General features: G+C 44.0%; 1 protein-coding gene across 1 annotated transcript in view; it reads left to right on the forward strand.

Annotated features, from left to right (window-relative positions):
* ldah (lipid droplet associated hydrolase) overlaps positions 1-2,775 on the forward strand; it is a 13,694-nt gene extending 10,919 nt beyond the window's left edge. The window contains exons 4-7 of the mRNA XM_083923742.1: positions 47-216; positions 1,063-1,303; positions 2,275-2,357; positions 2,486-2,775. Coding sequence (XP_083779868.1) covers positions 47-216; positions 1,063-1,303; positions 2,275-2,357; positions 2,486-2,674 — 683 coding nt within the window. The 3' untranslated portion in view covers positions 2,675-2,775. The remainder of the gene's footprint in view (positions 1-46; positions 217-1,062; positions 1,304-2,274; positions 2,358-2,485) is intronic.
* The last annotated feature ends 11,659 nt before the right edge of the window (positions 2,776-14,434 follow it).

Raw genomic sequence — 14,434 nt, forward strand, 5'->3', positions numbered from 1 at the left:
CAAAAGTTCAGTTTTATTTATTTTTATTTTTGAAATATATATTCAGGTGCCTCCTCTGTGGCAGAGGGTGATGTGTTTGGTCTGACCGGGCAGATTGAACACAAGTTGGCCTTCCTCAGGAGACATGTTCCCAGAGAAACCAACCTCATCCTGGTGGGACACTCCATAGGCTGCTACATTATTCTGGACATGATAAAGCGAAATCCTGAAGTCAAGGTTAGTCGCTTCATGTCACAATTTAAAAAAAAAAATATATATACATTTTTAGTGGGTCAACAGTAAACCATTTTACCTTCAAAATCACATCACATTGTTAAAGGAGAGATATTGAAACCTGTGGCTAGAAAGGTCTTAAGCTGCGTTCACACCATGGGGCGACGCGTCAAATCGCTTGAAACTTGAGTAATGTGTAGCATGATCATATTTGGATCATATTTGGACCATCACTCCAAACGTGTCGCTCCAAATGTGTGAATTATGATGATGACGCAAACCTGCCTCTGTCTTGGCGGCAGAAAGCAGCCCCGCTAGTGCGGCTTTGGTCTTGGTCTTGCTAAACTCCGTAGCTGGCAGCCCCGGTCTTGCCTTGGCACACCAAGCTGCTGGCTGCCGGTTGCTTGTTGGTGTGTGGTGCTGTGACAAAACAACTAGGGTCGTTGGAAGCATTGGATGCGTTGGACGCGTTGGATGCGTTTGACACAGTTGAAGCGACATTGTGTCCATCTTGCTGCGTGAAATTAAATGTGAAATGTCTGTACATTGACTTTGTATGTAATCCTGTGGCGTTTGTCGCGTCTCTCGCTCGGTGTGAACGTAGCTTTAAAGTTAGCAGTCTGTCAGATATTGTTAAACACCACCCATCCCCCTACCATGTGGTGGTCATATTAAAAGTAAGCAGGTTAAATTACATGGACAAACTCCCTTTGTATTTTCAGTGGGGTTCCACAATTTACAAGTTGTCTCTAAATATTTTGCATTCTTTAATTCTCTGTTTTTATGACCTGTAAATCCAAGATTTAGACAGCTGAAGCGTCTTTTGTAACCTCTTGGTTTTTGTTTTAGATAATTAAGGCCATCATGCTGTTTCCCACTATCGAGCGCATGACTCAGACTCCTCAGGGAAAGGTCATGACCCCTGTGCTGTGTCACATGCGTTATATGGCCTACCTGCCTCTTTTCCTGCTTTCTCTGCTTCCTGAAGGACTCAAAGCCAGCCTGATCAAACTGGTGTTTGGAGGCATCCGCTCTTTGGACCACACTGTAGTCCAACCTACTGTAGGACTACTCAGTGGAGACTGTGCAGGTTGGTTTTGCTTTGTATGCAATCCTTTTTGTTGAGGATGTTACAGTGCCAGTGTAGTGCAGATTGATGACAGGAGAAGTGATCTGATGGCACGTATTTTAGTTTGACTTGTTTTCAGTCAGACATTTAGATTTATGAGGTTTGTGCTGGTGTAAAGGCTGCCGACATCATCAGAAGCATGTTCCATATATAACAATAATAGAGTGAAAAAATTGAATTTCCCCGTTGCAGGACTAATAAAGGAATTCTTCTTCTTCTTCTTCTTCTTCTTCTTCTTCTTCTTCTTCCTAACAAAATATTTCACATACAAGCCTACGACATTAGCGAACTGACGTTACAGATTATGCCTGATCAACTTTGTAGGTTTGACAAAATCTGATGCTAACTGCTGATGCAGTCTAGTTGGTTTACCATGAATAAATGAGTGATTGGGTTAGGAAGTTGAGAAGGTGCATTCCAAGGTTTAGAAAGGTCCATTACAATAAACTTCCAGGTATTATTCATGGGGTGACTGAAGGGTCAGTGATACATTCATCAGGAGAGATGAAATCAGAGAGGGGGGGCAAATGCACAACTTTTCCTACAACCTTTTAACGAGGCATTAATGAATTCTTAGAATGTCTTCCTGGCATTTTAAATAAAGTTGAAACAAAAGACTGCATAATGCAGTCCACCTCCACCCACCCCGAGTCCCATACATTCACACCTACACACAGGTAGTAACAAGGTTTGGTGGGGAATTAAATTAATCGGAAACTTGATGTTGACGATGGTGTCAGGGCCCTGATCCTTTGACCAAATCTTGTACGGAATATTTTGCCCACAATATGCATAATGATCCGCTTTTGATGAAGATGCATGTTCTTTGGTCAGAAAAATGTCACAGATAGGGATATGCTTTTTATGTACTCCGTAAGGAATGTCTGACATAAAGCAATGATTAGACCAGTGTGATTTGTTTCTCTTTGTAGCCAATGCTATATACATGGGGGGTCAGGAAATGAGGAAAGTTCTGGAAAGGGACAACATAACCATCAAGAAGTACCTTGAAAAGGTAAGATAGTGCTTTCTTATATAATTGACATTTCTCTGAGCTTCATAGTTACTCAGTTATTTGTTAACATAAAAATCAGATGATACTGTATATAAAGACAACATGTCTAATAGTTGTTCCCATTTCAGCTCATATTTTATTACGGAGCTACAGACCCCTGGTGCCCTGTTCAATATTATCGTGACATCAAGCATGACTTCCCTCATGGCGATTTCAGGCTGTGTGAAAACGGGTTCCGCCATGCCTTTGTCCTGGATGCAGGGAGAGAAGTTGCCAAAATGGTGTGTGAATGGATCAGTGGAGATTTGAGGACATGAGTCTGTTCTGATCTGATCTTCTTTCGATCAATTCCTCTGTCAAACATTAACAATAAAGATGACACTACCTGCAGTCCAGACTTGTCTCCCATTGAAAATGTGTGGCACATTATGAAGCGCAAAATACGACAACAGAGAACCAGGACTGTTGAGCAACTTAACATCAAGCAAGAATGGTAAAGAATTCCACTGACAACGCTTCAACAATTAGTGACCTCAGTTCCTAAACGCTTATTGAGTGTTGTTAAAAGGAAAGGTGATGTAACACAGTGGTAAACATGCCGCTGTCCCAGCTGTTTTGGAAATTGTCTCAGACATACTCAAAAGTTTGAACATTGAATATCTTGTCTTTGTAGTGTATTCAATTGAATATCGGTTGAAAAGAATTTGCAAATTGTATTCTGTTTTTATTTACATTTTACACAACATGCCATTTTTATGTGAATTGGGGTTGTATAAAGGTAATAATCTGATTACACCATGTTTTTGTGCTACAGTGGTTAGTTTCTGATTGACAGTCAAGTTTAAAATCAGCGTGTCAGTGTTGGTTCCCAGGAAGCAGCTGGTGAGCTCCAGTGTCTGCTGCCTAAGGGCGCACTCACACTGTCCATCCATACCGTGCCCCAGGACGTTTCACGGCTAAAGTCTTGTTTGTTTGACCAGTGTGAGTGCAAACGTACCACGCCTAGGAGAAAAGATTTGTAAACAAAGGACGTCAATTAATGCGTGTGACGTGTTACGGCAAGAAACTTCGCTCGAGGCCCAGGTACTGTGAGTACAAACGGGCCTGGCCCACGGGGGGAGAGGGAGTGGGGGTCAAGTACCCTAAAGCACGGGGCACGGTACGGATGGACAATGTAAGTGCGCCCTAAAGGGCTGTCAGCGGGGACTGGCGGAGCTGCTCTGCTCCTGACTGGAGCAGCAAGCTACATTATTTTGTTTACGGCTCCCTCTGCTTCTCTCTCTAAGCTCAGACCTTTGTGCTAACTCAGCTTTACGGTCTCTCTGCTGCTCTCCCTGATTTTTTGTTTGCAGTTTTGGCACAAACCTCTCGGCTGGGCGGGCTTTCTGAGCAGAGCGTCCTCATTGGCTGTTTAGTGTTTGACTGACACAGTTCAGTAGGCTCAGTGACCTGGAAATTACGTGAAGGTAGCTGGCACGCGAAAGGAGAGAAGAAGAAGAAGAATACTTAGACTTAGACTTCTCTTTATTGATCCCTTTGGGATGACTCCCAGAAGGAAATTGAATTTCCAGCAGCTTACAAAAACACAAGGGAGGTATAAAAAAATAAATAAACGGACAAGATAACCAATTAAAAGTCTTAGCTAAATAAATACAAAAAGTATAAAAAAACAACAACAATAAACTAAGTTAAACACGTATATATGAAGTAGATGTAAGAATATAGGTAAAATAAAATTCACAGAAAATGAAATCAGATAAGTTAAATGTAGAGGAAATATATAAGATAAAAATGTATGACTGTATATGACAGAAAGGAGCAGCAAGAATATATTATGGTACTTAAGTGGTAGATAAAGTTGCACAAAGAAAAGAAGCTAAGGGTGCACTCACACTGTCAGCCTGTACCGTGCCCCGGGCTTTAGGGTACTTGTCCCCCCCTCCCTCTCCCCCCGCTGGTCAGACCCGTTTGTACTCACACTGCCTGGACTCGGCGAATGCTTCTTGCCTGTCCACACGCCGTAGCACGTCACGCGCATTGATTGACGTTAGCACGATGCGTCGCTTTGTTTACAAATCTTTCCATAGACCTCGGAGTTGTTGTGCGTCTTGTCCGAATGTTTTTGAATATTTTCATCCGACCAAATCTGCAGTAAACACTCCACGTCCGCATCACACCAATTTGAACCTTTCGCCACCATTGTTGTTGTTGTTAAATGTCCGTGCATGGTCTGTTTTTTTTTTTTTGTCCGAACAGGCGCACATAAAATAACGTCGGAGCCGCCGTAGGCCTCGTGCTCGTACACGTGCGCACGCTCGTGCTCGTACATGTGCAAACACACTCTACAAAAGCCCATCTCTCTTAAAAGGGCCGTGGACGGCCAGCTGCTATGGTAGAACAATGTATTATAAAAATAGAACGGTCTACAAGAAGGAGTCAGCAGAGAGGTCTCACAGCAATCAAGGGGAATTTATTGAATCAAGGTTTGATACACTCATCACAGAGTTCCAAGATCCACAATACCAAAATTCCAAGTGTCTCTTAACAGAACTTCCCGTCTTATACCGAGGCTGACAACGTTTACACGCCCCGTCAGGTCTTTCCAATACACACTCAGTACATTTACAATCAGTGGCATCTACTTTGTGCCCAGACGTCATCATGCCCAAATACAGATCTATTGTTTTCTAAACAGAATGTGCTTATCAGGCCTATGTCCCCAGTACACGGTGACCTAGCCCAGTTATTCACTTTCTCAATCATGTTTTCTTTCACACTGGCTGCAGCTAGGCGCTGTGCGGTTGCACTCACACTGGTCAAACGAACTAGGCTTTACCCGTAAAACCTGTTTGGGCATGGTATGGAAGGACAGTGTGAGTGCGCCCTAAGTGTCCAGGTATGTAGATTATTAGCTGGCATTATTAGCTAGAAGAGGACACTGGTGACCACAGACTGGTAAAACATCCACCGCAGTTGGCTGCACATGTTGAAGGACCGCAGGACTTGGGAGTCAGTTGCACAGGAGAGGAGCTTGGTAGCTGACGGCTCTGCGTCCCATTCTACTTTTGGAGGCTGTAGGAACGACAAGTATCCCTGCAGGTGGGGTAATACGGCACTATGAGCTCTTTAAGATACTACAGAGCCTGACCAATAAGAGCTTTGTAGGTAAGGAGAAGGATTTTAAATTCTATTCTAGATTTTACTGGTAGCCAGTGCAAAGAAGCTAATACAGAAGAAGTATTTTCTCTTCAATATGTTTTAGGCAGTACACGAAATGCAGCATTTTGGACCAACTGGAGATTGGAGAACAGACTTATTGGAGCAGCCTGATAATAAGGAGTTGCAATAGTCCAGTCTAGAAGTAACAAATGCATGGACTAGTTTTTCTGCATCTTTCTGAGACACAATGTTCCTAATTTTCGCAATATTACGCAGGGGAAAATATGCAGTCCTTATTGTTAGTTTTATGTGAGAATCGAAGGACATATCCTGATCAAAAATAACACCCACATTCCTCACTGTGGTGCAACACATCGTCATCCAGCATAACAATATCTTTAGATATTGAGTTTCGGAGGCCTTCGTGGCCAAGGATGATAACTTCAGTTTAACATCAGAAAATTGCAGGTCATCCAGCTTTTTATTTCCTAAATGCACATTTGAAGTTTATCTAACTGATCGGTTTCTTTTGGTGTGATTGACAAATACAATTTTGTATCATCAGTATAACAATAACAATTTATAGAGTGCTTCCTTATAATATTTCCTACGGGATGCATATATAAGGTGAATAGAATCGGTCCAAGGACAAAACCCTGTGGTACTCTATGACTCCATGAAAAATAAGACTTAAACCAGCTTAATGCAGTTCCCTTAATGCCAATTAAATGCTCCAGTCTCTGTAGCAGGATGTGATGGTCAATAGTGTCGAAGGCAGCACTAAGATCTAGTAAAACAAGTACAGAGACAAGTCCTTTGTCTGAAGCTATTAGAAGATCATTAGTAATTTTTACCAGTGCAGTCTCAGTGCTATGATTCATTCTAAATCCTGTCTGGAAGTCCTTAAGTAACTCATTATTATGTAAAAAGTCACAGGTGAGCAGATTGGCGACTAATTTCTCGAGGATTTTAGAGAGACAAGGAAGGTTAGATATAGGTCCATAGTTGGCTAGAACCTCTGGATCAAGACTGGGCTTTTTAAGAAGAGGTTTAATTACAGCTACTTTAAAAGACTGTGTTACATAACCTGCTGATAAAGACATCTTAATCAAATCTATTACATGAGTGCCAACTAAAGGTGACCCTTCTTTAGCTAACCTAGTTGGAATAGAGTCAAGGAGACAAGTAGAAGGCTTTGGTGCCGAAATAGTAGAGGTTAATTTGTTAAGGTCAACTGTAGAAAAGCAGTCCAATTATACATCAGGTCGTACAGTTGTTTCTAAGGATCCTGAGTTTGAAGAAAAATTGCTGCCAGTCGAGTGGATTTTGTCTCTAATAGTTATCATTTTATCATTAAAGAAAGTCACGAAGTCCTCTACAATAGTCCCGAGGTAGCCTTGTTGACCTCTAAAATAGTCCCGAGGTAGGCTTGTTGACCTCTATATTAGTCCTGAGGTATGCTTGTTGACCTCTACAATAGTCCCGAGGTAGCCTTGTTGACCTCTACAATGGTCCTGAGGTAGGCTTATTGACCTCTAAAATAGTCCTGAGGTAGCCTTGTTGACCTCTAAAATAGTCCAGAGGTATGCTTGTTGACCTCTAAAATAGTCCCGAGATAGGCTTGTTGACCTCTACAATAGTCCTGAGGTAGCCTTGTTGACCTCTACAATAGTCCTGAGGTAGCCTTGTTGACCTCTAAAAAAGTCCTGAGGTAGGCTCGTTGACCTTTCAGAAAAAGACCTGGAAGTAGGTGCATGTTTTACTTAACTTCAGAGTCTGGGTGGAAGTGGACAGGACTGATTCAAAGAGGAAGAGTCTGGTTCAGGTAGATATGATCACTGTGCTAGATGTTCCTCTCATTGGATTTATTGTTGCCACTGTAAAACAGCAACAATCAAAATAATTAATATAAGAACCTCTAGATCAGGAAGATTCAAGATTCCAGAAGCTTTATTTATCCCGAGGGAAATTATTTTGCAACAGTTTCAATACAAAGGTGGAAAAGGATCAGAGTAACAATAAGCATAAACATAAATCAAATCAAAATAAAGCTAACATCAGATAAATCAAGCAATGAACTAAGTGTGACAGAGTGCAACAGACATCGTGGTTAAGCGTAGGTATATACAATATACAACAATACGCAGCGTGCAGTTTAGCAGCAGATTGAAATGAAATAAGTACAAACTAATAAGTGAGAAGGAGCGATAAGTTATAAGTGTTAAAAATGTTAAAAATGTAGCAGCATTTCCTACATAACTAAGTGACAGTATGGCAAAGTGGAGTGTAGCAGCATTTCGTACTGAAGTAAGTTACAGTAAACCACAGTGAAATGTAGCAGCATGTCTAAGCACAGTAAATGTAGCAGCAGATAGTTACAGTACCATTAATAAATAAATAAAGTGATGTAGTAGTGATATAAAGAGACAGTGTAAAGTGTAGCAGCAGTAAGTTACAGTACCACAAAAATAAGTGATGTAGTGGTGGTATAAAGTGACAGTGTAGTATAGCAGCATTTCTTACTGAACTAAGTGACAGTACAACTGAATAAAGTAGTGCAGTGATGATATAAAGTGACATTTTCAGGATACAGTGTCTCCACTGTTCCTTACCTGACCAGGGGGAGATGAATTATAAAGTTTGATGGCCGCCGGAAGAAAAGACTTCCTCCGGTGTTCAGTATTACACCGGGGGAGAATGAGTCTGTGGCTGAAGGTGCTTCTGCTGGAGGTCAGCAGCTGGTGGAGAGGGTGAGAGTTGTTGTCCAGGATGCTGTGCAGTTTAGACAGCATCCGCCTCTCAGACAACGCCACCAAAGAGTCCAGTTTGACCCCCAGGACGGAGCCAGCCTTCCTGATGATCTTACTGATCCTCTTTGCGTCTGCTGCCCTCAGTCTGCTGCCCCAGCACACAACAGCAAAGAAGATGGCACTGGCTACCACTGACTGGTAGAACATCCGCAGCATGGTGTTACATACATTGAATGACCGGAGCCTCCTCAGGAAATAGAGACGACTCTGGCCCTTCTTGTAGACAGCCTCAGTGTTCTTGGACCAGTCCAGTTTGTTGTCCAGGTATACTCCAAGGTATTTGTAATCCTGGACAACATCCACAGTCACGCCGTTGATGGAGATTGGTGTGGGGGCAGATTTACTCCTGCGGAAATCCACCACTAGCTCCTTAGTCTTGTTGGCGTTTAGAATCAGGTGATTAGCTGCACACCAGTCGACGAAGGAGTCCACAACACCCCTGTATTCCTCCTCCTTTCCCTCACTGACACAGCCAACAATTGCAGAATCGTCAGCAAACTTCTGCAGGTGGCAGGACTCAGAGAGGAACTGAAAGTCTGAGGTGTACAGGGTGAACAGAAATGGGAAAAGAACAGTTCCCTGTGGAGCTCCAGTACTGCTGACCACAGTGTCAGACACTCCGTCCTGCAGTCTGACATACTGTGGTCGACCCGTCAAGTAATCCGTAATCCAGGAAACCAGGGGAAGGTCCACCTGCATCGCCGTCAGCTTACGTCCCAGCAGAGCAGGCCGGATGGTATTGAACGCACTGGAGAAGTCCATGAACAAGATTCTCACAGTGGTTTCCGCTCTGTCAAGGTGGGTGCAGGCACGGTTGAGCAGGAAGATGATTGCGTCCTCCACACCTAGACTTGGCTGGTAGGCAAACTGTAGAGGGTCCAGTGATGAGCTGACCAGGGGCCGAAGAAGTGAAAGAACCAGCCTCTCCAGGGACTTCATCAGGTGCGACGTCAGCGCCACCGGTCTGTAGTCTTCGGAGGCGCTGGGACGCACCTTCTTTGGTACTGGTACCAGGCAGGATGTCTTCCACAGAACAGGGACCTTCTCAAGACTCAGGCTGAGGTTGTAGATGTACTGCAGTACTCCACACAGCTGGGTCGCACATGCTTTGAGGACCCTCGGGCTGACACCGTCAGGACCTGCTGCCTTGCCTGGACGGAGTCTGCACAACTCCTTCCTCACCTGCTCTGCGGTGAAGGTCTGTCTGCTCTGTGTGTTGGTGGGGGTTGAGAGAGGTGATTGCGGGGGGGAGGGGACAGGTAGGGCAAAACCAGGAAGGAATTGAGGGGGAGGGGGGATGTCAGCAGGACTGGAGGTTTGGAGGTGGTTGGTTGTGGAGGAGCCGCAGGGAGGGGGGGGGGGGGGGGGTGGTCCAGTGCCCTTTCATCAAATCTGTTGAAGAACAGATTCAGCTCATTGCCACGTTCAGTACCACCTCCCACTGTCTGGCTACCAGATGGTTTGTTGCCAGTGATGCTCCTCATGCCGCTCCACACGGCCCTTTAAATTGTTCTGCTGGAGTTTGTGCTCCAGCTTCCTCTGTAGGTGTCTTTGCCCTGTTGAATCCTCTCCTTCAGCTCCCTCTGGGCCTGCCTCATCCGCTCTCTGTCCCCTTCTCTGAAGGCCCTCTTCGTCTCATTCAGCAGGACCTTGATGTCTCTGGTGACCCACGGCTTGTTATTTGGGAAACAGCGTACAGTCACTGTAGGAACAACGCTGTCCACACAGAAATTGATGTACTCTGTTATGCAGTCTGTGAGATCATCAAGGTCCTCCCCATGTGAATTACAGAGCAGTTTGTGAGTTCAAAGCAACCCATGTAACTTCGTCAGTGTCCTGTGACCATCTCCTCACAGTCCTGGTGGTCACAGGAAGCCGCTGGACTTGGGGCTTATACAGGGGCTGCAGGTGGATGAGATTGTGGTCTGATCTTCCAAGAGGAGGAAGGGCAGTGGAGCTGTAAGCCTCCTTAACATTAGCATACAGCAGGTCCAGTGTCTTGTTTTCCCTGGTGGGACAGTCCACAAACTGCTTGAAAGTGGGCAGTGTTGCAGCCAGAGTGATGTGGTTGAAGTCCCCAGTTATTGCAGTGAATGCGTCTGGGTGCTGTGTCTGAAGTCCCGCGACGACGGTGTGGATGGCGTCACTCGCGCGCGCCGCGTTTGCAGTCGGAGGAAAGTAAACAACCAGAACGATCACGTGTGAAAACTCCCTCGGCAAATAATATGGCCTCAGACTCACGGCAAGCAGCTCAATGTCCGGGCTACACACACGCTCCTTTACAGTCACGTGTCCAGGATGACACCACTTGTTGTTAATAAGAATAGCAAGTCCCCCACCTTTCCTCTTGCCACTCTCACGACGACTCCTGTCCGCCCGAACAGTCTGAAAGCCGTCATCAATTAAGTTATAGTCTGGGATGTCCTCGTGGAGCCACGTCTCCGTGAAACACAGCACACTGCTCACACGATACATCCACTGAGTCTTCACCAGGCCCGCCAGCTCGTCCATCTTGTAAGCCAGCGACCTCACGTTCCCCATGGTGATGGAAGGGAGAGATGGTTTGTATCTCCTCTTCTTTTCCCGTTGTTTACGTCCAGCCTTACATCCCCTGTACTTTCTCCTCAGTTCTTTGGGGATTTCAGGCCTCTCCCGCATTAGCGCCGTTGGTGCTAGCGACAACAGCTGTTCACGGGTGTAAACAATGGAGCCGCCGCATTGTTGTGTCCAGACGGAGACGCGGTCGGCAAAAATAGTCCCAAGAATGAGACAAACGGACAAAAAACACCTAAGAAAGTTCACGAACATAGTTGGCTAAGGTGAGCACGACGACTTACAGGAAAAAGCACTAATAAAAAGACAGTAAAATAAGATAAAATAGCAAAAAAGTGCGGAAAGGAGAGAGAGCAACTGTTCCTGGCTGCCGCTTTACACAGCGCCGGAACCGGACAGAATGTACAATACCAATGCCTAATGAATGCTTATTAAGCTGGTATACCAGAGAGCTCACTGACCAATAGGAAGTCCCATTCAAAGTAGGTTCTTCTGTAGTGTGGAGATGTGCATATTCACTGTCACAGTCTTTTTCTGAACCATCACACCAATCTTCTTGGAGGCAACCTTGCCACGGATGGCCTTTGATCCTCTCTCTGGATTGATACCAATAAATCGCCTGAAATCACAAAAGTCTGAAATCATAGACTAAATGGAAAACTATATGGAACACTTTGTAGCCTTAAAGGGATAGTTTTAAAACACAAGGTAATGTGAGCTACTAACCGGTATTGATATCATGAGGTGATATGAGAATCAGCTCTACTGCATTACAATACAGTAGAAAATATTTTCAAGGAATTGAGAGATTGGACACGAGCATCAAAATCAGAATAACACAATATGTTGTATTCTTGTGTGAATGGTTGTGAAATGTTTTTGGTACCTGACCCCATGTTTTGCTACTAATTTGCCTAACAACTGACCAGCTCGTAGGGAAATTTCTGATTACAGGACTGCCCGCCTGAGCAAATGTCTGTCAATACTGGTAAGTAACTAATACCATCTTATATTAAAAAAATAAAAAATATATCTTTAAGTCTCTAGTAATGATTTGTGGTTATCAGGTTTCAATAATTGCAGTTTAAAAACCTATGATGATGATGACAAGGAAATTAATGGAGACTTACCTCTGAATGAATTCCAGAGTACAGGCCTCCTCTTCTTGATACTGAAGGTGGAATATATAGTATATCGCAAACAGAGCAGTAAGTCCTGTCAAAAAGGTTGGTGTGATGCCCTCAGATATGACACGGTCCTCAAGGGTGATCATCCAGCGTCTAGTCATGACTCACCCTGTTCCACCTGAAACGGCAAGTAATAGACGCATCAGTTTATGCATCTAACGTTGCAAAAACGTGGTTGATTTGATTTATAATGTCAATGTAATGCATACCAAGTAGAATGTGGGTAGTCTCAACATCAGCTGCAGGAGCAGACATCTGTATGACACTGAGGTAAAAGATGTTGGCTTCTGGAGTCAACATGCTGTTAATACATAGATAGGTCATTCAAAATTGAAAAGGTAGGCCAAGGAAGACAATATTAACTTACATCTGTGAGAAGAACAAGTCCTGTTAGCTTCTCTCCAAAGTGTGCCATAAGCAGCTGCACAACACAAAGTGCCATTTCATTATGTTCACTATTAGAAAGGACATCGTTCACATCTTTGTTGGTAGGTTTCCCAATGAAGTATTGTGATATGGCTCTCCCACATCTTTCCATACTGAGTTCCAACATACGGAGCACATTGATATCTGTGAGCAATTCAAAATGAACATAAAGGGTCTTTGAGTGAAAATAAAAGGCCATTTGTTTCTCTTCAATGTCAGGTGGTGGAAGTGCATTTATATGACCACATTGGAGACAGAATGTGACATCAATAAGATTTTTGACTTCTGCTCTTTCAGCTCCATCTATACCCTCCTGTCTGTAAATCTGTCCAAGTGGAACACAAAGGTATGACAAAGAGGTTAGCAGTGGTGGTTGTCAAAGGCTCTGGGACAAATTTAATGGGAAGGGGCTGGTTCAAAGCTCTCAATATATATTGGCAATCTGTACATAAAGTAGAGGTCAGAGTGGAGTCTCTACGGGAGGTACTGTCAAAAGATGAAATAGTCAAACAAGGATGAACTAGGGATGTTGAAAGGCTTCACAGCAAAGATACAGGTAAGCGTTGAGGCCCAACCCAGTTTTTTTTAAACCTAGGTCTGTACCTTTTGCGATGAAAAAGTAAGTAGAACAAGAGATAGAGAGGCTTTTAGAAGACAAAATAATAGAGCCTGTGAAATTCTCAGACTGGGCTGCACCTATTGTACCTGTATTAAAACCAGATTACAGATAAAGAAGACGGGGTGACTATAAGTTGACAGTGTCACCTATTGAACAGTACCCCATTCCAAAAATAGAGGACATGCTTGCTAGTTTAACAGGAGGAGAAAAATTCTCAAAGTTGGACATGAGCTATGCCTACCAACAGATTGTGCTAGATGAAGAGTCAAGAAAACATGTCACAGTGAATACACATAAGGGGCTGTTTAAATACACAAGGTTACCTTTTTTCCTGCCATTTTCCAGCATACCATGGAGGGTGTATTGCAGGGACTAAATAATGTAGCAGTTTACCTAGATGACATCCTTCTGACTGGAAAGAATGACGACGATTACCTCCAGACTTTAGACAAGGTACTGCCACGACTGAAAAATTTGGGACTACGCTTAAAAAGGAGCAAATGCTAGTTCATGGAGGAAGAAGTAACCTTTCTAGGACATCGAGTCAACAAGACGGGGCTGCATCCGCTCCCAGCAAAAGTGAAAGTGGTGCAGGAGGCCCCTTATTCCAAGAGATGAAAGCTGTACCACAGATGGCGTCTCAGCGCATCATGAGGTGGGCTGTAATGTTAAGAGCATATGAGTATGTCATTGTGTTCAGAGCAGGAAAAGACAATAGTAATGCGGATGCTCTCATCCGCCTGCCATTACCTGAAGAACCCAGAGGAGCATGTGTTAATGCTGGACCAGGAGCAGGGTCCATTAATCACATCAGAACACATGCGGAAGTTGACAACTAAGGATCCCATACTCTCAAGGGTACGTGAGTATGTTATGAGAGGATGGTCAAATAACTCAGACACAGACTTTATACCTTACAAACAGAGACAACATAAACTGAGTGTACAGGATGGATGTGTGCTGTGGGGCGCTTGCATCGTGATATCAGAGAGGGGACGAGCATCTATGATGGAGCAACTACATCAGTCTCATCCTGGAATGAGCCACATGAAAGGCCTGGCAAGAAGTTACATGTGGTGGCCTCACATGGACACTGACATTGAAGCCAAGGTAAAGTCATGCACCACATGTCAAGAACACAGAAAAACACCTGCATGTGCACCACTCTATCCATGGGAGTGGCCTGAGAAACCATGGTGACGACCACACATAGATTATGCAGGTCCTTTTATGGGTAAAATGTTTTTGGTGATTGTGGATGCACATTCAAAGTCCGTCAGCTACATCAGAAAGCACTGTAAACTGTTTAAGAAACAGTTTTAG

The sequence above is a fragment of the Echiichthys vipera genome (assembly GCF_963691815.1).
Source record: "Echiichthys vipera genome assembly, chromosome: 12".
In the NCBI taxonomy this organism is placed as follows: domain Eukaryota; kingdom Metazoa; phylum Chordata; class Actinopteri; order Perciformes; family Trachinidae; genus Echiichthys; species Echiichthys vipera.